Here is a 20,931-nt window from a genome sequence, read left to right as displayed (position 1 = left end):
ATTTGATGTAGCGTTATTTGAATAAGATCTTCACTGTCCTCGGGCACTCGATATATTCTTAAATTGTTGCGTCATGAGCGGTTTTGCAGGTCCTGGTATTTGGCCGTCAAATCAATCTCCCTGTGCAGCAAATATCTGATCTCTCTCTCGTGTCTCTACGCCGTATCTTCAGCGTTGCTAACATGGTCCTCTACTTCTGCGGTTCTCTTTTCAAGTTTTTTCATGTCATTTTTCATTTCTTCCAATGAATTCTCCAGATTAGTCAGTGACTGCATGGTTTGAACATGTCCTTCCTTGTTTTCTTGCCGTAGTTTCTCCATTTCGGCCAGTATTGGGCTTTCTGTGTTACCTGGGCTAGTTGGGTTAGGGTGGACACGGCCTGCGGCAAGGTTAACTGCTTTAAGTTGTCGTTTCTTTCTTGCGTTACTTCTTGTTTGTTGGTATTTTTGCTTCTTAAAGATGTTGCCATATTGAGTTCTGTTGTTATGCCAAAAAAAATAAAGGTTTTGTTAGATTATTTAGATCTATCAGACGGAGCTCTTCTCTTATGCTGTTGCCTTTGGCATGGCGTCACCTGAAGTCATGTTTTTTTTTTTAATGGAACCTGTTGTATGTAGGCTCCTGCTGGCAGGGAGGGAAGCACTGCTTTGTTTATCTGCAGCTCCTCTTGCTCTCACCTCTGACCTCTGTGTTATTATTTATTATAGAAGTGTTTTGTCTCCATAGACAAACAGGGGAATTGAACATGTGTGTGCCTTTCAGCTAAATTATGTAAAAGTGTGACCCCTCTCTCTGTACCTGCTGCTGTCAGGCTCCTCACTCTGACCTTTGACCTTTGACCCCACTCTACATGATCCTGGGGTTTGAACTTCAACATTTTGTCCCAAATCAGAACGTTAATACCCAATCAGATGCGTTCTTTCCCTGAGGTCATTAGCCGCAGGTTTGATTGACAGCTCTGCTGTGAAGGGGAGGGGTCGTTACCTTTAATCTCCAACAGTCTCGCTCCTGATTGGCTCTTTGCTTTGACACTCGCTGGGCTCCAGATCAGCTGCTATAACTGCTGGCTGTGATGAGCTTCATTTGGAGCTGAACACTGTGGATTAAATCACTCAGGACACTACTGTTACTGTGGTTATCTGTGAAGTGTTTTACCTGGAGACAGGTGATGTGCTGTGCTCTGATTGGCTGAGCTCTGATTGCTCTGATTGGCTGAGTTCTGGTTCATAGAGAAACACACAGATCTGACTGTAACAGTTCAACATGAAGCTCCTGATACAACAACAACTACTACAACTACTACAACTACTACTGCTACTGCAGTACTCCTGTGCCCAGGGTATGTATACTACTACTACTACTACTACTACTACTACTACTACTTACTACTACTTACTACTACTACTACTACTCCTGTGCCCAGGGTACTACTACTACTACTACTACTACTACTACTACTACTACTACTACTGCAGTACACTTCTGCCCAGGGTATGCACCAGCGAGGGAAAGATACTTTATTGTATTTTGTGTCTCGGTCAGAGGTCTCAGTTTAACAGGAGGACTTACTCTGCTCTGTTGTTTTATGATGTTAAAAAGTGAGCTCAAAAACAATGGGGTTAATACTACTGACCCTTCCAGCCTGTCAAAGCCACAGCTCAGATCTCTGAAGCTAAGCAGGACTGGGCTTGGTTAGGACTTGGATGGTATGAAGGTGCATGATTAGTGGTGGTGGGAGGGGGTGATGGTACGGATTGGCAGCCTTGCTTCCATAGTCTGCCCCAGGGCAGGTGTTACTCCAGCCCAGTGTGAAGTGAATGAATAAAGCTCTGTAAAGCATCTTTGACTGTCCAAAAAAGTGCTTTAAAAAAAAAAACTGTTTCAGTATTATTACAACTGCTATTACTATTATTTCTTCTTATTCCACATAAATACTAAAAATAATATATTTAATAATATATTTAATAATAATTCTGCTTCTACTTTGCCTTTGTGTTTTAGATTTTCATAGTAATGTCCGAATTGCTGGCTGTTCAGCCTCAGACAGGGAGGACATGTACGGTCTGGATGGAGAGGTGGCCTTCTACGCAGACTTTGACAAAGGTCATGAGGTCAACACTGTACCAGAGTTTGCAGATCCAGTTGACTGTCCTGGATGTTATGATGCTGCTGTGAATAATCAGGACGTCTGTCAGACTAGTCTGCAGAATGCCCGTAAAGCAATGAAGGACATGCCCCTGGAGTTCGGTGAGTGTAACGATCAAAGTATCAATATTCAGTCCTTTAATGCATCCAGCAGGGCTGGGCGCACCCTCTGTAAGTTTCCTGTGGTCCTGGCCCAGTCCTGTGTCCCCCAGGCCCAAAGCCGACAGGGCAATGCTGAGCAGGAGCATCTGCTCCTGTCCTGTCCCGAGCAGAGCTCAGAGCTGCTGCTGTAGTAAGACCATGCTCACATCTAAATATTTTGTGAACTCTAGCAATGTTTTTGAGCCCTTAAAGACACACCTCTTTCATGTGAGGTTGTATTTCACATAAATAAATCATCTTTGTGTAACTCTAGTTTTTTAGTTAATTAATTGAAAAAAGATGTTTTCATGTGACACTGTGTTGGAAATGTATGTGTGTTCATCATCATATGTCTTTGTGTAAATACATTTGGTCTGTGTCAGTCAGACCAGACATTAACGTGTGTGAAGACTCAGTAGACACAGTCCCTTAACGATAAAATCAATGAGCATTTAAAAAACACACAGTTTCTTTCACCTTGTGTGTGTTTTGTTGTTACAGACGTATTTGTCAAATTAAGACACTGTTAATGTTGTTAGGTTTATACAGTGATTCCATGTCTCCTCCAGCCCTTTGAGTCTAACCTGAGTCCTTGTCCCTCAGACCCCCCCGGGGCCCCTCTGCTCTACCCCAGGGACCACCTGAAGCCCTCTCACCACAACACTCTGGTGTGTCAGGCCTCTGGGTTCTACCCCGCTCCGGTCCGGTTCTACTGGACCAAAGATGGACAGAACGTGAGCCTCTCAGCCTCTGTGTCTCAACCTTATCCTCAGAAAGATTTGACCTTCACCCAGTTCTCCAGACTGGACATCACCCCAGAGGAGGGACAAGTGTACAGCTGTGCCCTGGACCACCCCGGCCTGAAGGGGGAGACCAGGAGCAGGATCTGGAGTGAGTCTGGACTTTATATATACTGAATATATACACATATACATATACTCACCTGTAGTCCTCACCTGTCCTCACCTGTCCTCACCTGTCCTCACCTGTGTGTCTCTTGTTTACAGCGGTGGAGTTCAGAAGCCCTCTCTAGCGCCCTCTGTCTGTGTGTATAACATGTTTTAAGTGTATTCACCTGTCCTCACTGTCCTCACCTGTAGACCTCACCTGTCTCACCTGTAGTCCTCACCTGTAGACCTCACCTGTCCTCACCTGTCCTCACCTGTCCTCACCTGTAGACCTCACCTGTCCTCACCTGTCCTCACCTGTCCTCAACCTGTCCTCACCTGTCCTCACCTGTCGTTCTCACCTGTCGTTCTCACCTGTGTGTGTGTGTGTGTGTGTGTGTGTGTGTGTGTGTGTGTGTGTGTGTGTGTGTGTGTGTGTGTGTGTGTGTGTGTGTGTGTGTGTGTTACAGCGGTGGAGTTCCAGAAGCCCTCTCTAGCGCCCTCTGTCTTCTGTGCTGTGGGTCTGACTCTGGGGCTGGTGGGCGTGGCCGTCGGGACCTTCTTCCTGGTCAAAGGGAGAAAGTGCTGCTGATTGGACGGCTGCTGTGATGTCATCATTGATATTTTGATGTTTTGATGGATCAGATTTAAATAAAAATGAGGTTTTATATTCACACTTTTCAGATATTTATTCATTTCCAAATTCAATTTTGACTGTGTCAAAAATCATATAATCTCTTGAATCTCTTGCCCTAAACTGTGTGTGAGCTCTGAACATTCACCCTGTGACACAAATAAATCTATATAAACTGTGTTTATATTATTATATTATTCTGTCTGTGCTGCAGGACGATTAAAGTGCATGTTCCAAGACTGGAATAGGTTTAATGTCTGCCATCTACTGGTAAAAAAAATCCAACAAACATAAGGATGCTAGCTTTAAATAAACCATATGTAGGATTTTTTAAAGCAAATTCCTTGTAAACATATACCCTAATTCAGATTTGTGAATCATAGGACGGTAGAGCACAGAGGAGAGAGAGACGTCACTGTGTAAGTCACATGTGTAAGTCACATGTGTAAGTCACATGTGCATAAAACACTGAGTCCAGTAAAGTCCAGTAGAGTCCAGTTCATTCATGTTTCATGTTGCCTCATAGTCACAACACAGAAGAGTCCCTGTCTGTGAATTCTGTTTCTGACAATCACAATAAACCAGACTCTTATTCTGACCAGTCCTGGACCTGGGCAGGTGAAGGTGCCATAGACCATCTGAACTCTTTAGACCAGAGTTAGACATAAAAACTCTATAAACATTATTTCTAAACCCCCAAACACCTTAAATAATTATTGACTGTGCAGTTGAATAATCTGTTTCTGACAGCAGTCTTCCAGGTGACAGGTGACACTGAGTCACATGACCTGAGTTTAATACAGAGTCACATGACCTGAGTTTAATACAGAGTCACATGACCTGAGGGTTTAATACAACTGCAGAGAGAAAAAGAGTCAGTCTGACTCCAGCTTCAGGACAAACACTGTGTGAGCTCACAGGTCACTGGTCACAGGTCACAGGTCAGAGTCAGAGTCAGAGGTCAGACATGAGGGGGGTCAGTGTGTGTGTGTGTGTTCTACTGCTACTGCTGCTTTGGCTTCAAACAGTAGGTAAGACTTTTTTTTAAATTTTATTATTGTGTTTTTTTAAATATTAACATCAAACAAATTAAGAAAAACAAGTAATTTTACTAGTGTATATTTGAGTGTTTTAACATTTCCCCCTCAATTTTTCGATCTGAGCCTATTCTACTTTGCACTTGCAAATATACTGCCTTCGTGGGTCCTTGAGCACAAAAAATTTACAAAAAAATCCAAAAATGATCCCCATATGTGGCAGAAGACCTTCCAGAGGAAATACTTAGAGGGAATGAATACAAGGGACTGGCTCTGTTCAAAAATGGGCAAAAATACCTCCTTCTTTGTTCTTCCTTCTCCTTTACGCTGACTTCTGAGAGCTACGTGAGGTCAATTATAAGGACCAGGGAGGAGGAAGGAGCACTGAGGAGGAGGAGCTATCGCTGCTTTAGATGGATTCAGATCCTCCAAATCATCGGCAGGAATAATAACTGTTCAATCAAAACTACAACTCCCAAAAAACGGACTACAACAAGCGCACCACTACAGTTCTGAGTCTAAAGAGTATTTCAGTCTTTCAGTCAAACCTTTCAGTTTTTATGGCCAATGTTTTTATCACAACAGTTTACATAAAGTGATTGTACATGAGCTAATCTGTAAAAAAAAGAACTGTGCTAAACTTGCTATGACCCGCACACCGTGACCCGCAAGCTATGATGATGTAGGTGTAGACTTCTCTCTCTTTGTTCTCGGTGTAGATGTAGATTCTTTGTTCTCGTGTAGATTCTCTGTTCTCGGTGTAGATTCTTTGTTCCTGGTGTAGATTCTTTGTTCTCGGTGTAGATTCTCTGTTCTCGGTGTAGATTCTTTGTTCCTGGTGTAGATTCTCTGTTCTCGGTGTAGATTCTTTGTTCTCGGTGTAGATTCTCTGTTCCCGGTGTAGATTCTTTGTTCTCGGTGTAGATTCTCTGTTCTCGGTGTAGATTCTTTGTTCCTGGTGTAAACTGTTTGCTTGTTTTGACTATTCAGCGTTCGCCTGTATTCAACCTCATGTTTTACGATGTGTAGTTTTATGTATTTTAGCACGTTAGTGTGCGTGTGTGTATGTGTATATGTGTATGTGTGTGTAGGTGGGTGAAAGTTAATGCGTGATTGTTTTTAATATAAATAAGTTTGACTGATAGAGATAAAAGTGGACAGGGCGTAGTGATGATCACGGGAGGCTGAAGGCGCTGTGTACACAGAGACTATTAAAGGATATTTACACTACAGTTCTTAAAACATTAATCAGTCAGATCTTGATTGAACAACTAAAAAAAGATTGAAAAATATTAATCCTCAGAATTTTTTTAATTTATTATAATTTTTCATAATAGCCAAAGGAATTCCAAGTGTACAAAAATGTGCTAAACTCCCACAGTGTGAGTTTTTGAAAGTGTCATTAAAGTTTCAGGACTTGTTTCTGTTTTCAGATGGATATCAATTTGTTATCGCAGATTACTGTGAGTTCAACTCCACTGATCCTAATCCTGACAACATGCAGTACATTCTCTCTTATTTCTACAACAAACTGGAGATCATCAGGTTTGACAGTCGAGTGGGGAAGTTTGTGGGATACACAGAGTTTGGGATGAGGAATGCTGAGCGATGGAACAATAATCCATGAATATCTCGCAATTAAAAGACATGAGAAGTACAGTTACTGTGTTGATATTATCAAAAACAGGACCCAAGCCGTCCTCTTCAAATCAGGTGAGTCCAGGTTACCTGAGGTCATGTGACCTTGTGTTATCTGAGCCTCTTTATGCGGTGAAAGTTAAAATAAGATAAACAATGGGTAAATGCCAGTTACATTTCTCAGGATGTTTGTCTGATCTGATCTAAAAAATAAATAAATAAATAAGGAACCGTTCATCACTTGTGATAAAATGTCATTAATAAAATAATTGGTATTATTATTATTTTCCATAAATAAGCCTCCAACAATGAAGTTCACAGATTTGGTAAAAGAACCAGGGTTTAGTGTGTGACCATCTGTGTGTGTGACCCTCTGTGTGTGTATGACCCTCTGTGTGTGTATGACCCTCTGTGTGTGTGTGACCCTCTGTGTGTATGACCCTCTGTGTGTATGACCCCTCTGTGTGTATGACCTCTGTGTGTGTATGACCCTCTGTGTGTGTGACCCTCTGTGTGTGTGTGACCTCCTGTGTGTGACCCTGTCTGTGTGTGTAATGATGACCCCTCTGTGTGTGTGTGACCCTCTGTGTGTATGACCCTCTGTGTGTGTGTATGACCCTCTGTGTGTGACCTCTGTGTGTGTGAGACCCTATGTGTGTATGACCCTCTGTGTGTGTATGACCCTCTGTGTGTGTGTGACCCTATGTGTGTATGACCCTCTGTGTGTGTGTGACCCTCTTGTGGTGACCCTCTGTGTGTGTATGACCCTATTGGTGTGTATGACCCTCTGTGTGTGTGACCCTATGTGTGTATGACCCTCTGTGTGTATGACCCTCTGTGTGTGTATGACCCTCTGTGTGTGTGTGACCCTATGTGTGTATGACCCTCTGTGTGTGTGACCCTCTGTGTGTGTATGACCCTCTGTGTGTATGACCCTCTGTGTGTATGACCCTCTGTGTGTGTATGACCCTCTGTGTGTGTGTGACCCATGTGTGTATGCCCTCTGTGTGTGTGCCCTCTGTGTGTGTATGACCCTCTGTGTGTGTGGTCTGGTGTATGACCTCTGTGTGTGTGACCCTAATGACCCTCTGTGTGTATGAACCCTCTGTGTGTGTATGACCCTCTGTGTGTGTGTGACCCTATGTGTGTATGACCCTCTGTGTGTATGACCCTCTGTGTGTGTATGACCCTCTGTGTGTGTGACCCTCTGTGTGTGTGTGATCCTCTGTGTGTGTGTGACCCTCTGTGTGTGTGTGACCCTCTGCATGTGTGTGACCCTCTGTGTGTGTGAGACCCTCTGTGTGTGTATGACAAGGTGTGTGACTCGGTGTGTGTGTATATGACTCGGTGTGTGTATATGGCTCGTGTGTGTGTGTGTGTTATATGACTCGTGTGTGTGTATATGATTGTTGGTGTGTGTATATGACTCGTGTGTGTGTGTGTGTATATGACTCGGTGTGTGTATATGACTCGGTGTGTGATATGACTCGTGTGTGGTGTGTGTATATATGACTCGGTGTGTGTATATGACTCGTGTGTGTGTATATGAGTGTGTGTGTGTGTATATGACTCGGTGTGTGTGTAATGAATGACTCGGTGTGTGTGTGTATATGACTCGGTGTGTGTATATGACGGTGTGTGTATGACTCGGTGTGTGTGTGTATATGACTCGGTGGTGTGTATATGACTCGTGTGTGTGTATATGATGTGTGTATATGTGTGTGTGTATATATGACTCGTGTGTGTGTATATGACTCGTGTGTGTGTGTGTGTGTGTATATGACTCGGTGTGTGTGTGTGTGTGTGTATATGACTCGGTGTGTGTGTGTGTATATGACTCGGTGTGTGTGTATATGACTCGGTGTGTGTGTGTGTCTGTGTGTGTATATGACTCGTGTGTGTGTGTATATGACTCGGTGTGTGTGTGTATATGACTCGGTGTGTGTGTTATGACTCGGTGTGTGTGTGTATGACTCGTGTGTGTGTGTATATGACTCGTGTGTGTGTGTATATGACTCGGTGTGTGTGTATATGACTCGTGTGTGTGTGTGTATATATGACTCGTGTGTGTGTGTATATGACTCGGTGTGTGTGTATATGACTCGGTGTGTGTATATATGACTCGTGTGTGTGTGTATATGACTCGGTGTGTGTGTATATGACTCGGTGTGTGTGTGTATATGACTCGGTGTGTGTGTATATGACTCGGTGTGTGTGTATATATGACTCGGTGTGTGTGTGTGTGTGTATATGACTCGGTGTGTGTATATGACTCGGTGTGTGGTGTGTGTATGACTCGGTGTGTGTGTGTATATGACTCGGTGTGTGTGTGTGTATATGACTCGGTGTGTGTGTGTATATATGACTCGTGTGTGTGTATATGACTCGTGTGTGTGTGTATATGACTCGGTGTGTGTGTATATGACTCGTGTGTGTGTATATGACTCGGTGTGTGTGTATATGACTCGTGTGTGTGTGTATATGACTCGGTGTGTGTATATGACTCTGTGTGTGTGTGTGTAATGACTCGTGTGTGTGTGTGTATATGACTCGGTGTGTGTGTATATGACTCGGTGTGTGTGTATATGACTCAGTGTGTGTATATGACTCGGTGTGTGTGTATATGACTCGTGTGTGTGTGTATATGACTCGTGTGTGTGTGTGTATATGACTCGTGTGTGTGTGTGTATATGACTCGGTGTGTGTATATGACTCGGTGTGTGTATATGACTCGGTGTGTGTGTATATGACTCGTGTGTGTGTATATGTGGTGTGTGTATATGACTCGGTGTGTGTGTATATGACTCGGTGTGTGTGTATATGACTCGGTGTGTGTATATGACTCGGTGTGTGTGTGTGTGTGTATATGACTCGGTGTGTGTATATGACTCGGTGTGTGTGTATATGACTCGGTGTGTGTGTGTGTATAACTCGGTGTGTGTGTATATGACTCGGTGTGTGGTGTGTGTGTGTATATGACTCGGTGTGTGTGTATGACTCGGTGTGTGTATATGACTCGGTGTGTGTGTGTGTGTGTGTATATGACTCGGTGTGTGTGTGTATATGACTCGGTGTGTGTGTGTATATGACTCGGTGTGTGTGTGTGTATGACTCGGTGTGTGTGTATATGACTCGGTGTGTGATGTCGGTGTGTATATGTGTGTGTGTATATGACTCGTGTGTGTGTGTGTGTATATGACTCGGTGTGTGTGTATTGTGTGTATATATGACTCGGTGTGTGTGTGTATATGACTCGGTGTGTGTGTGTATATGACTCGTGTGTGTGTGTATGACTCGGTGTGTGTGTGTGTATATGACTCGGTGTGTGTGTGTATATGACTCGGTGTGTGTGTGTATATGACTCGGTGTGTGTTCCAGTGGAGCCGTACGCGGTGCTGAGCTCAGCGCCCTCTGCTGGCAGTGACAGGGTCCTGGTCTGCAGCGTCTACGGCTTTTACCCCGAACACATCAGTGTGTCCTGGACCAACCACCAGCAGAGTCTGACGACCGGAGTGACCACGACTGACCTGCAGCCAGACGCAGACTGGTACTACCAACTGCACTCACAGCTCGAGTACTCCCCCAGGTACTGGACCAGGACTAAACCAGGACTAAACCAGGACTAAACCAGGTACTGGACCAGGACTAAACCAGGACTAAACCAGGACTAAACCAGGACTAAACCAGGACTAAACCAGGTACTGGACCAGGACTAAACCAGGACTAAACCAGGACTAAACCAGGACTAAACCAGGGACTAAACCAGGACTGGACCAGGACTAAACCAGGACTAAACAGGACTAAACCAGGTACTGGACCAGGACTAAAACCAGGACTACTAAACCAGGACTAAACCAGGACTAACTGGACTAAACCAGGACTAAACCAGGACTAAACCAGGACTAAACCAGGACTAAACCAGGACTAAACCAGGACTAACTAAACCAGGACTAAACCAGGACTAAACCAGGACTAAACCAGGACTAAACCAGGACTAAACCAGGTACTGGACCAGGACTAAACCAGGACTAAACCAGGACTAAACCAGGACTAAACCAGGACTTTCTAAACTTGTCTCTGTGCAGGTCTGGAGACCAGATTTCCTGTGTGATTGAACACAAGAGTCTCAAAGAACCAATGGTCCTGGACTGGGGTAAGACCTGTGTGTCAGGTCCCTGTGTGTCAGGTCCCTGTGTGTCAGGTCCCTGTGTGTCAGGTCCCTGTGTGTCAGGTCCCCGTGTGTCAGGTCCCTGTGTGTCAGGTCCCCGTGTGTCAGGTCCCCGTGTGTCAGGTCCCTGTGTGTCAGGTCCCTGTGTGTCAGGTCCCCGTGTGTCAGGTCCTGTGTGTCAGGTCCCTGTGTGTCAGTCTGTGTGTCAGTCCCGTGTGTCAGGTCCCCATGTGTGTCAGTGTCCGTGTGTCAGGTCCCTGTGTGTCAGGTCCCTGTGTGTCAGGTCCCGTGTGTGTCAGGTCCCTGTGTGTCAGGTGTGTGTCCCTGTGGTCAGGTCCCGTGTGTCAGGTCCCCGTGTGGTCAGGTCCCTGTGTGTCAGGTCCCCTGTGTGTCAGGTGTGTGTCAGGGTGTGTCAGGTGTGTGTCGGGTGTGTGTCAGTGTGTGTCTGTGTCAGGTGTGTGTCAGGTGTGTGTGTCAGTGTGTGTCAGGTGTGTGTCAGTGTGTGTCAGGTGTGTGTGTCAGGTGTGTGTCAGGTGTGTGTCAGTGTGTGTCAGGTGTGTGTGTGTCAGGTGTGTGTGTCAGTGTGTGTGTCAGTGTGTGTGTGTGTCAGGGTGTGTGTCAGGTGTGTGTCAGTGTGTGGTGTGTGTGTCAGTGTGTGTGTCAGGTGTTGTGTCAGTGTGTGTGTGTCAGTGTGTGTGTGTGTGTCAGTGTGTGTGTGTGTCAGGTGTGTCAGTGTGTGTGTCAGGTGTGTGTGTCAGGTGTGTGTCAGGTGTGTGTGTGTGTGTGTCAGGTGTGTGTCAGTGTGTGTGTCAGGTGTGTCAGTGTGTGTGTCAGGTGTGTGTGTGTGTGTGTCAGGTGTGTGTGTCAGTGTGTGTGTGTGTCACGTGTGTGTGTGTGTGTCAGGTGTGTGTCAGGTGTGTGTGTCAGGTGTGGTGTGTGTGTGGTGTGTGTCAGGTGTGTGTCAGGTGTGTGTCAGGTGTGTGTCAGGTGTGTGTGTGTCAGGTGTGTGTCAGGTGTGTGTCAGTGTGTGTGTCAGGTGTGTGTGTGTCAGGTGTGTGTGTCAGGTGTGTGTCAGTGTGTGTGTGTCAGTGTGTGTGTGTGTCAGGTGTGTGTCAGTGTGTGTGTTCAGTGTGTGTGTCAGTGTGTGTGTCAGGTGTGTGTCAGTGTGTGTGTCAGTGTGTGTGTGTCAGTGTGTCAGGTGTGTGTCAGTGTGTGTGTGTCAGTGTGTGTGTGTGTGTGTGTGTCAGGTGTGGTGTCAGGTGTGTGTGTCAGGTGTGTGTCAGGTGTGTGTCAGTGTGTGTGTCGTGTGTGTGTGTCAGGTGTGTGTGTCAGTGTGTGTCAGGTGTGTGTGTGTCAGGTGTGTGTCAGGTGTGTGTCAGGTGTGTGTCAGGTGTGTGTCAGTGTGTGTGTGTGTGTGTCAGGTGTGTGTGTGTGTGTCAGTGTGTGTGTGTCAGGTGTGTGTCAGGTGTGTGTGTGTGTGTCAGGTGTGTGTGTCAGTGTGTGTGTCAGGTGTGTGTCAGTGTGTGTGTGTGTCGGTGTGTGTGTCAGGTGTGTGTGTCAGTGTGTGTGTCAGGTGTGTGTCAGTGTGTCAGGTGTGTGTGTCAGGTGTGTGTCAGTGTGTGTGTCGGTGTGTGTGTGTGTGTGTCAGGTGTGTGTGTCAGGTGTGTGTCAGGTGTGTGTCAGGTGTGTGTCAGGTGTCAGGTGTGTGTCAGGTGTCAGGTGTGTGTCAGTGTGTGTGTGGGTGTGTGTGTCAGTGTGTCAGGTGTCAGTGTGTGTGTGTCAGGTGTGTGTCAGGTGTGTGTCAGGTGTGTGTCAGTGTGTGTGTGTCAGGTGTGTGTGTCAGGTGTGTGTGTGTGTGTCAGGTGTGTGTCAGGTGTGTGTCATGTGTGTGTGTCAGGTGTGTGTGTCAGGTGTGTGTGTCAGGTGTGTGTGTCAGGTGTGTGTGTCAGGTGTGTCAGGTGTGTGTGTGTCAGGTGTGTGTCAGTGTGTGTGTCAGTGTGTGTGTGTGTGTGTCAGGTGTGTGTGTCAGGTGTGTGTGTGTCAGGTGTGTGTCAGTGTGTCAGGTGTGTGTGTCAGGTGTGTGTCAGTGTGTGTGTGTGTGTCAGTGTGTGTGTCAGTGTGTGTGTGTGTGTGTGTCAGGTGTGTGTGGTGTGTGTGTCAGTGTCAGGTGTGTGTCAGGTGTGTGTCAGGTGTGTGTGTCAGGTGTGTGTCAGGTGTGTGTCAGGTGTCAGGTGTGTGTCAGGTGTGTGTGTCAGGTGTGTGTCAGGTGTGTGTGTGTCAGTGTGTCAGTGTGTGTGTGTGTCAGGTGTGTGTGTGTCAGGTGTGTGTGTCAGGTGTGTGTGTCAGGTGTGTGTCAGGTGTGTGTCAGGTGTGTGTGTCAGTGTGTGTGTCAGGTGTGTGTCAGGTGTGTGTCAGTGTGTGTGTCAGGTGTGTGTCAGTGTGTGTGTCAGTGGTGTGTGTGTCAGTGTGTGTGTCAGGTGTGTGTCAGGGTGTGTGTCAGTGTGTGTGTCAGGTGTGTGTGTGTCAGGTGTGTGTCAGTGTGTCAGGTGTGTCAGTGTCGGTGTGTGTGTCAGGTGTGTGTCAGGTGTGTGTCAGTGTCAGGTGTGTGTGTCAGGTGTGTGTGTGTCAGTGTGTGTGTCAGGTGTGTGTGTCAGGTGTGTGTCAGGTGTGTGTGTGTCAGTGTGTGTGTCAGGTGTGTGTGTCAGTGTGTGTCAGGTGTCAGGTGTGTGTCAGGTGTGTGTGTGTGTGTGTCAGGTGTGTGTCAGGTGTCAGGTGTGTGTCAGGTGTGTGTGTCAGTGTGTGTGTGTCAGGTGTCAGGTGTGTGTCAGTGTGTGTGTCAGGTGTGTGTGTGGTGTGTGTCAGGTGTGTGTCATGTGTGTGTGTGTGTCAGTGTCAGGGTGTGTGTCAGGTGTGTGTGTCAGGTGTGTGTCAGTGTGTGTAGGTGTGTGTCAGGTGTGTCAGGTGTGTGTCAGGTGTGTGTCAGTGTGTGTGTCAGGTGTGTGTCAGGTGTGTGTCAGTGTGTGTGTGTCAGGTGTGTGTCAGTGTGTCAGGTGTGTGTCAGTGTGTGTGTGTGTCAGGTGTGTGTCAGGTGTGTGTCAGTGTGTCAGTGTGTCAGGTGTGTGTCAGTGTGTGTGTGTGTCAGGTGTGTGTCAGGTGTCAGGTGTGTGTCAGGTGTGTGTGTCAGTGTGTGTGTGTGTGTCAGGTGTGTCAGTGTGTCAGGTGGTGTGTCAGGTGTGGTGTGTGTGTCAGGTGTGTCAGGTGTGTGTCAGTGTGTGTGTGTCAGGTGTGTGTCAGGTGTGTGTCAGGTGTGTGTCAGGTCAGGTGTGTGTCAGGTGTGTGTCAGGTGTGTGTCAGGTGTGTGACGGGGCCCTCTTGTGTGTGTGTGTCAGGTGTGTGTGTCAGGTGTCAGGTGTGTGTGGTGTGTGTGTCAGTGTGTGTGTGTCAGGTGTGTGTCAGGTGTGGTGTGTCAGGTGTGTGTGTGTGTGTGTGTGTGTGTCAGGTGTGTGTCAGGTGTGTGTGTCAGGTGTGTGTCAGGTGTGTGTGTCAGGTGTGTGTGTCAGGTGTGTGTCAGTGTGTGTGTGTCAGGTGTGTGTGTGTGTGTGTCAGGTGTGTGTGTGTCAGGTGTGTGTCAGGTGTGTGTCAGGTGTGTGTCAGTGTCAGGTGTGTGTCAGGTGTGTGTCAGGTGTGTGTGTGGTGTGTGTGTCAGGTGTGTGTCAGGTGTGTGTGTCAGGGTGTGTGTGTGTGTCAGGTGTGTGTCAGTGTGTGTGTGTCAGGTGTGTGTCAGGTGTGTGTCAGGTGTGTGTGTCAGGTGTGTGTCAGTGTGTCAGGTGTGTGTCAGGTGTGTGTGTCAGGTGTGTGTGTCAGGTGTCAGTGTGTGTGTGTCAGGTGTGTGTGTCAGGTGTGTGTGTCAGTGTGTGTGTCAGGTGTCAGGTGTGTGTCAGGTGTGTGTCAGGTGTGGGGTGTGTGTCAGGTGTGTGTCAGGTGTGTGTGTCAGGTGTGTGTGTCAGGTGTGTGTCAGGTGTGTGTCAGGTGTGTGTCAGGTGTGTGTCAGGTGTGTGTCAGGTGTGTGTCAGGTGTCAGTGTGTGTGTGTCAGGTGTGTGTCAGGTGTGTGGTAGGTTGTGTGTGTCAGGTGTCAGGTGTGTGTCAGTGTGTGTCAGTGTCAGGTGTGTGTCAGTGTGTGTCAGTGTGTGTGTGTCAGGTGTGTGTCAGGGTGGTGTGTGTGTGTCAGTGTCAGGTGTGTGTCAGGTGTGTGTCAGTGTCAGGTGTGTGTCAGGTGTGTGTGTCAGGTGGTGTGTGTCAGGTGTGTGTCAGGTGTCAGTGTCAGGTGTGTGTGTCAGGTGTGTGTGTCAGGTGTGTGTGTGTGTGGTGTGGTAGGTGTGTGTCAGGTGTCAGGTGTGTGTCAGGTGTGTGTGTCAGTGTGTGTGTGTGTGGGGTGTCAGGTGTGTGTCAGGTTGTGTGTGTGTGTGTGTGTGTCAGTGTGTGTGTGTCAGGTGTGTGTGTCAGGTGTGTCAGGTGGTGTGTGTCAGGTGTGTGTCAGTGTGTGTGTGTCAGGTGTGTGTCAGGTGTGTGGTGTGTGTGTCAGGTGTGTGTGTGTGTGTCAGGTGTGGTGTGTGTGTGTGTGTCAGTGTGTGTGTCAGGTGTGTGTCAGGTGTGTGTCAGTGTGTGTTGGGTGTGGGTGTCAGTGTGTGTCAGGTGTGTGTCAGGTGTGTGTGTGTCCAGTGTGTGTCAGGTGTTGTGTGTGTGTGTGTGTGTCAGGTGTGTGTGTCAGGTGTGTGTCAGGGTGTGTGTGTCAGTGTGTGTGTGTCAGGTGTGTGTCAGGTGTGTGTGTCAGGTGTGTGTCAGGTGTGTGTCAGTGTGTGTGTCAGGTGTGTGTCAGTGTGTGTGTGTGTCAGGTGTGGTGTGTGTCAGGTGTGTGTGTGTCAGTGTGGTGTCAGGTGTGTCGGTGTGTGTCAGGTGTGTGTCAGGTGGTGTGTGTCAGTGTGTGTGTGTCAGTGTGTGTGTCAGGTGTGTGTGTGTGTCAGTGTGTGTGTGTGTGTCAGGTGTGTGGTCAGGTGTGTGTCAGTGTGTGTGTCAGGTGTGTGTGTCAGGTGTGTGTGTGTCAGTGTGTCAGGTGTGTGTCAGGTGTGTGTCAGGTGTGTGTGTGTGTGTCAGGTTGGTCAGGTGTGTGTCAGGTGGTGTCAGTGTGTGTGTCAGGTGTGTGTCAGGTGTCAGGTGTGTGTCAGGTGTGTGTCAGGGGTGTGTGTCAGGTGTGTGTCAGGTGTGTGTCAGGTGTCAGGTGTGTGTGTGTGTCAGGTGTGTGTGTCAGTGTGTGTGTGTGTGTGTCAGGTGTGTGTCAGGTGTGTCAGGTGTGTGTGTCAGTGTGTGTGTCAGTGTGTCAGGTGTGTGTGTCCAGGTGTGTGTGTCAGGTGTGTGTCAGTGTGTGTGTCAGTGTGTGTGTCAGTGTGTGTGTGTCAGGTGTGTGTGTGTGTGTGTCAGGTGTGTGTCAGGTGTGTGTCAGGTGTGTGTGTCAGTGTGTGTCAGGTGTGTGTGTGTCAGGTGTGTGTCAGTGTGTCAGGTGTGTGTGTCATGTGTGTGTGTCAGGTGTGTGTCAGTGTGGTGTGTGTCAGGTGTGTGTCAGGTGTGTGTCAGGTGTCAGTGTGTGTCAGTGTGTGTGGTGTGTGTGTCAGGTGTGTGTCAGGTGTGTGTGTGTGTCAGGTGTGTGTCAGGTGTGTCAGGTGTGTGTCAGTGTGTGTAGGTGTGTGTCAGGTGTGTGTCAGTGTGTGTCAGTGTGTGTGTCAGGTGTGTGTCAGGTGTGTGTGTGTCAGGTGTGTGTCAGGTGTGTGTGTCAGTGTGTGTGTCAGTGTGTGTGTCAGTGTGTGTGTGTCAGTGTGTCAGTGGTGTGTGTGTCAGTGTGTGTGTCAGTGTGTGTCAGGTGTGTGTCAGGTGTGTGTCAGGTGTGTGTCAGTGTGTGTGTCAGGTGTGTGTCAGGTGTGTGTCAGGTGTCAGTGTGTGTCAGGTGTGTGTCAGGTGTGTGTGTCAGTGTGGGTGTGTGTGTCAGTGTGTGTGTGTCAGGTGTGTCAGGGTGTGTGTCAGGTGTGTGTCAGGTGTCAGGTGTGTGTCAGTGTGTGTGTCAGTGTGTGTCAGGTGTCAGGTGTGTGTCAGTGGTCGTGTGTGTCAGGTGGTGTGTCAGGTGGTGTGTGTCAGTGTGTGTGTCAGGTGTGTGTCAGGTGTGTGTGTCAGGTGTGTGTCGGTGTGTGTCAGGTGTGTGTGTGTCAGGTGTGTGTCGGGTGTGTGTCAGGTGTGTGTGTGTGTCAGGTGTGTGTGTCAGTGTGTGTGTCAGTGTGTGTCAGGTGTGTGTGTCAGGTGTGTGTGTCAGGTGTGTGTCAGGTGTGTGTGTGTCAGGTGTGTGTCAGGGTGTGTGTGTGTGTGTGTCAGTGTGTGTGTGTGTGTCAGGTGTGTGTCAGGTGTGTGACGGGGCCCTCTTGTGTGTGTGTGTCAGGTGTGTGTCAGGTGTGTGTGTGTGTGTCAGGTGTGTGTCAGGTGTGTGTCAGGTGTGTGTCAGTGTGTGTGGTGTGTGTCAGGTGTGTGTGTGTGTGTGTCAGTGTGTGTCAGGTGTCAGGTGTGTGTCAGTGTGTGTGTGTGTCAGGTGTGTGTGTGTGTCAGGTGTGTGTCAGGTGTGTGTCGTGTGTGTCAGGTGTGTGTCGGTGTGTGTGTCAGGGTGTGTGTGTCAGGTGTGTGTCAGGTGTCAGGTGTGTGTCAGTGTGTGTGTCAGGTGTGTGTCAGTGTGTGTCAGTCAGGTGTGTGTCAGGTGTCAGTGTGTGTCAGGTGTGTGTCAGGTGTGTGTCAGGTGTGTGTGTCAGTGTGTGTGTGTGTGTGTCAGTGTGTGTGTCAGGTGTCAGTGTGTGTGTGTCAGGTGTGTGTCAGTGTGTGTCAGGTGTGTGTCAGGTGTGTGTGTGTGTCAGGTGTGTGTCAGGTGTGTGTGTCAGTGTCAGGTGTGTGTCAGGGTGTGTGTGTGTGTCAGGTGTGTGTGTCAGGTGTGTGTGTCAGTGTGTGTGTGTGTCAGGTGTGTGTGTGTCAGTGTGTGGTGTGTGTGTGTCAGTGTGTCAGGTGTGTGTGTCAGTGTGTGTGTCAGGTGTGTGTCAGTGTGTCGTGTGTGTCAGGTGTGTGTCAGTGTGTGTGTCATGTGTCAGGTGTGTGTCAGGTGTGTGTCAGGTGTGTGTCAGGTGTCAGGTGTGTGTCAGTGTCGGGTGTGTGTCAGGTGTCGTGTTGTGAGGTGTGTGTCAGGTGTGTGTCAGGTGTGTGTCAGTGTGTGTGTGTGTGTCAGTGTGTCAGGTGTGTGTCAGTGTGTGTCAGGTGTCAGGTGTGTGTCAGGTGTGTGTGTCAGGTGTGTGTCAGGTGTGTGTCATGTGTGTGTGTGTGTCAGGTGTGTGTGTGTCAGGTGTGTGTCAGGTGTGTGTGTCAGGTGTCAGGTGTGTGTGTCAGTGTGTGTGTGTCAGTGTGTCGTGTGTGTGTCAGTGTGTGTGTGTGTCAGGTGTGTGTCAGGTGTCAGGTGGTGTCAGGTGTGTGTCAGGTGTGTGTCAGGTGTCAGGTGTGTGTCAGGTGTGTGTGTCAGGTGTCAGGTGTGTGTCAGGTGTGTGTCAGGTGTGTGTCAGGTGTCAGGTGTGTGTCAGGTGTGTGTCAGGTGTGTGTTCAGGTGTGTGTGGTGTGTGTGTCAGGTGTGTGTCATGTGTGTGTCGGGTGTGTGTCAGGTGTGTGTGTCAGGTGTGTGGTCAGGTGTGTCAGGTGTCAGGTGTGTGTCAGGTGTGTGTGTCAGTGTGTGTGGGTGTGTGTCAGTGTGTGTGTCAGGTGTGTGTCAGGTGTGTGTCAGGTGTGTGTCAGGTGTGTGTCAGGTGTGTGTCAGTGTGTGTGTGTCAGTGTGTGTGTCAGTGTGGTGTGTGTGTCAGGTGTGTGTGTGTCAGGTGTGTGTGTGTGTGTCAGGTGTGTGTGTCAGGGTGTGTGTGTCAGTGTGTGTGTCAGGTGTGTGTCAGGTGTGTGTCAGTGTGTGTGTGTGTGTCAGGTGTGTGTGTCAGGTGTGTGTCAGGTGTGGTGTGTGTCAGGTGTGTGTCAGTGTGTCAGGTGTGTGTCAGGTGTGTGTGGGTGTGTGTCAGGTGTGTGTGTCAGTGTCAGGTGTGTCAGTGTGTGTCAGGTGTGTGTCAGGGTGTGTGTCAGGTGTGTGTGTCAGTGTGTGTGTGTGTGTCAGTGTGTGTGTCAGTGTGTGTGTGTGTCAGGTGTGTGTGTCATGTGTGTGTCAGGTGTGTGTCAGTGTGTGTGTGTGTGTCAGGTGTGGTGTGTGTGTGTCAGGTGTGTGTCAGGTCAGGTGTGTGTCAGGTGTGTGTCAGGTGTGTGTCAGGTGTGTGTCAGGTGTGTGTGTCAGTGTGTGTGTCAGGTGTGTGTGTCAGTGTGTGTGTGTGTCAGGTGTCAGGTGTGTGTCAGGTGTGTGTCAGGTGTGTGTCAGTGTGTGTGTGTGTGTGTGTCAGTGTGTCAGGTGTGTGTCAGGTGTGTGTCAGGTGTGTGTCAGGTGTGTGTGTCAGGTGTGTGGGTGTGTGTCAGTGTGTGTGTCAGGTGTGTGTCAGGTGTGGTGTGTGTGTCAGGTGTGTGTGTCAGGTGTGTGTCAGTGTGTCAGGTGTGTGTCAGGTGTGGGTGTGTGTGTCAGGTGTGTGTCAGGTGTGTGTCAGGTGTGTGTGTCAGTGTGTGTGTGTGTGTGGTGTGTCAGGTGGTGTCAGTGTGTGTGTCAGGTGTGTGTGGGTGTGTGTCAGGTGTGTGTGTGTGTCAGGTGTGTGTGTCAGTGTGTGTGTGGTGTGTGTCAGGTGTGTGTGTGTCATGTGTGTGTGTGTCAGGTGTGTGTGTCAGGTGTGTGTCAGGTGTGTGTCAGTGTGTGTGTCAGGTGTGTGTCAGGTGTGTGTCAGGTGTGTGTCAGGTGTCAGGTGTGTGTCAGGTGTGTGTCAGGTGTGTGTCAGGTGTGTGTCAGGTGTGTGTGTCAGGTGTGTGTCAGGTGTGTGTCAGGTGTGTGTCATGTCAGGTGTGTGTCAGGTGTCAGGTGTGTGTCAGGTGTGTGTGTGTGTGTCAGGTGTGTGTCAGGTGTGTGTCAGGTGTGTGTCAGGTGTGTGTCAGGTGTGTGTGTCAGGTGTGTGTGTGTGTGTCAGTGTGTCAGGTGTGTGTGTGTGTGTCAGTGTGTGTGTCAGTGTGTCAGTGTGTGTCAGTGTGTGTGTCAGGTGTGTGTCAGGTGTGTGTCAGTGTGTGTGTGTCAGTGTGGTGTCAGGTGTGTGTGTGTGTCAGGTGTGGTGTGTGTCAGGTGCGCTCCTGTCTGTACACTTGTAGTTGTAGTGAGCTGTTGTCTCCACAGAGGGCGCTCTCTCAGACGGGGACAGGAATAAAATGGCCATCGGAGCCTCTGGTCTGGTCCTGGGTCTGGTTCTGTCTTTGGCCGGGTTCATCTTCTACAAACACAAGTCCAAAGGTCTGAGTTTGAGGTGTCGTCCTCAAACAGATGAAGATTCTGCTCTGTGAGAAGCTCAGTCGAGACGCTGGAACCAACTCAGACCAGAACGTTTCAGCGTCACTGAGGACGAGAGCAGAACCGAGACGAAGCTCCTGAGACCTGCAGGAACTTCAGGTCATAAAAATATTCTGAGGCTTTATTCACGACTTTGTCAAAAACCTTTTAAACGTTGTTCTCATACTTTTCTCTGAGGGTCTGTTTTGGTTTAGAAGCTGCTTTGTTTTACCTGAATCTTGAGTTCAGAAGAATTTATTTTGTTCAGTTTTATCAATGTCGGGGAAAAGCAGATCAAAATATTAGTGTTGTTATTAATGTTTTCTGAAATATTAATGTTGTTCCGATACAATATTTTTGGGATCTGATCCAATATTTGACCTTGATCACCGATACTGATCCCAGTTCGATATCGCACAGGGCGACGACTCAATTGTGATACAGAACAAGAGCAAAAAAATTTTCTTTTTTAAGAAAATCTGTCAGAATAAATTCAGTTTTAAGAACTAAAATGTTCGTGAAATGCAAAAAGGTCTTGAAGAAAAACTGCTGATTTAGGCTTTTCTACCACAGCGTGAATAAAAACACTGATCCGTGTAAAAAGACGCTCGTCCTGCAGAGTAAATAAAACCTCAGTCAGCACTTTTTTTTATTTTTTATTTGATTTATTTTTATTTTGAGTTTGTGCCCAAAGAGAAACAATCATCACACACAGACGACATTAACCCAAACCTGTTCAGGACCGAGTTTCAAAAATTCAAAAATTATC

General features: G+C 48.1%; 2 protein-coding genes and 1 long non-coding RNA gene across 4 annotated transcripts; all 3 read left to right on the top strand.

Annotated features, from left to right (window-relative positions):
* Positions 1 to 1,243: 1,243 nt before the first annotated feature.
* LOC129411988 (H-2 class II histocompatibility antigen, A-U alpha chain-like) lies at positions 1,244 to 3,847 on the top strand. The gene is made up of 4 exons (XM_055164413.1): positions 1,244 to 1,339; positions 2,002 to 2,247; positions 2,890 to 3,177; positions 3,644 to 3,847. Exons 1-4 carry the CDS (start codon positions 1,264 to 1,266, stop codon positions 3,763 to 3,765), a joined length of 732 nt encoding a protein of 243 aa, XP_055020388.1. The 5' UTR covers positions 1,244 to 1,263; the 3' UTR covers positions 3,766 to 3,847.
* A 5,933-nt stretch (positions 3,848 to 9,780) lies between these two features.
* Positions 9,781 to 20,191, top strand: LOC129411989 (HLA class II histocompatibility antigen, DQ beta 1 chain-like). Its single transcript, XM_055164414.1, has 3 exons — positions 9,781 to 10,068; positions 10,568 to 10,635; positions 20,013 to 20,191. The coding sequence occupies exons 1-3, from the start codon at positions 9,818 to 9,820 to the stop codon at positions 20,174 to 20,176; spliced, it is 483 nt and encodes a 160-aa protein (XP_055020389.1). The 5' UTR covers positions 9,781 to 9,817; the 3' UTR covers positions 20,177 to 20,191.
* Positions 12,290 to 19,671, top strand: LOC129411990 (uncharacterized). 2 transcript variants are annotated; one of them, XR_008633519.1, is made up of 3 exons: positions 12,290 to 12,369; positions 14,581 to 14,729; positions 19,542 to 19,671. It is a non-coding gene; the product is annotated as an uncharacterized LOC129411990 (long non-coding RNA). The 2 variants fall into 2 exon arrangements; XR_008633518.1 differs by lacking the exon at positions 12,290 to 12,369 and adding an exon at positions 12,842 to 12,892 and having other exon boundaries at positions 14,574 to 14,729.
* Positions 20,192 to 20,931: the final 740 nt, after the last annotated feature.

Source organism: Boleophthalmus pectinirostris, unplaced genomic scaffold, assembly GCF_026225935.1.
Source record: "Boleophthalmus pectinirostris isolate CB_2022bp ecotype Guang Dong unplaced genomic scaffold, ASM2622593v1 HiC_scaffold_697, whole genome shotgun sequence".
NCBI classification, from domain to species: domain Eukaryota; kingdom Metazoa; phylum Chordata; class Actinopteri; order Gobiiformes; family Gobiidae; genus Boleophthalmus; species Boleophthalmus pectinirostris.
This window is presented reverse-complemented; position numbering and strand designations above follow the sequence as displayed.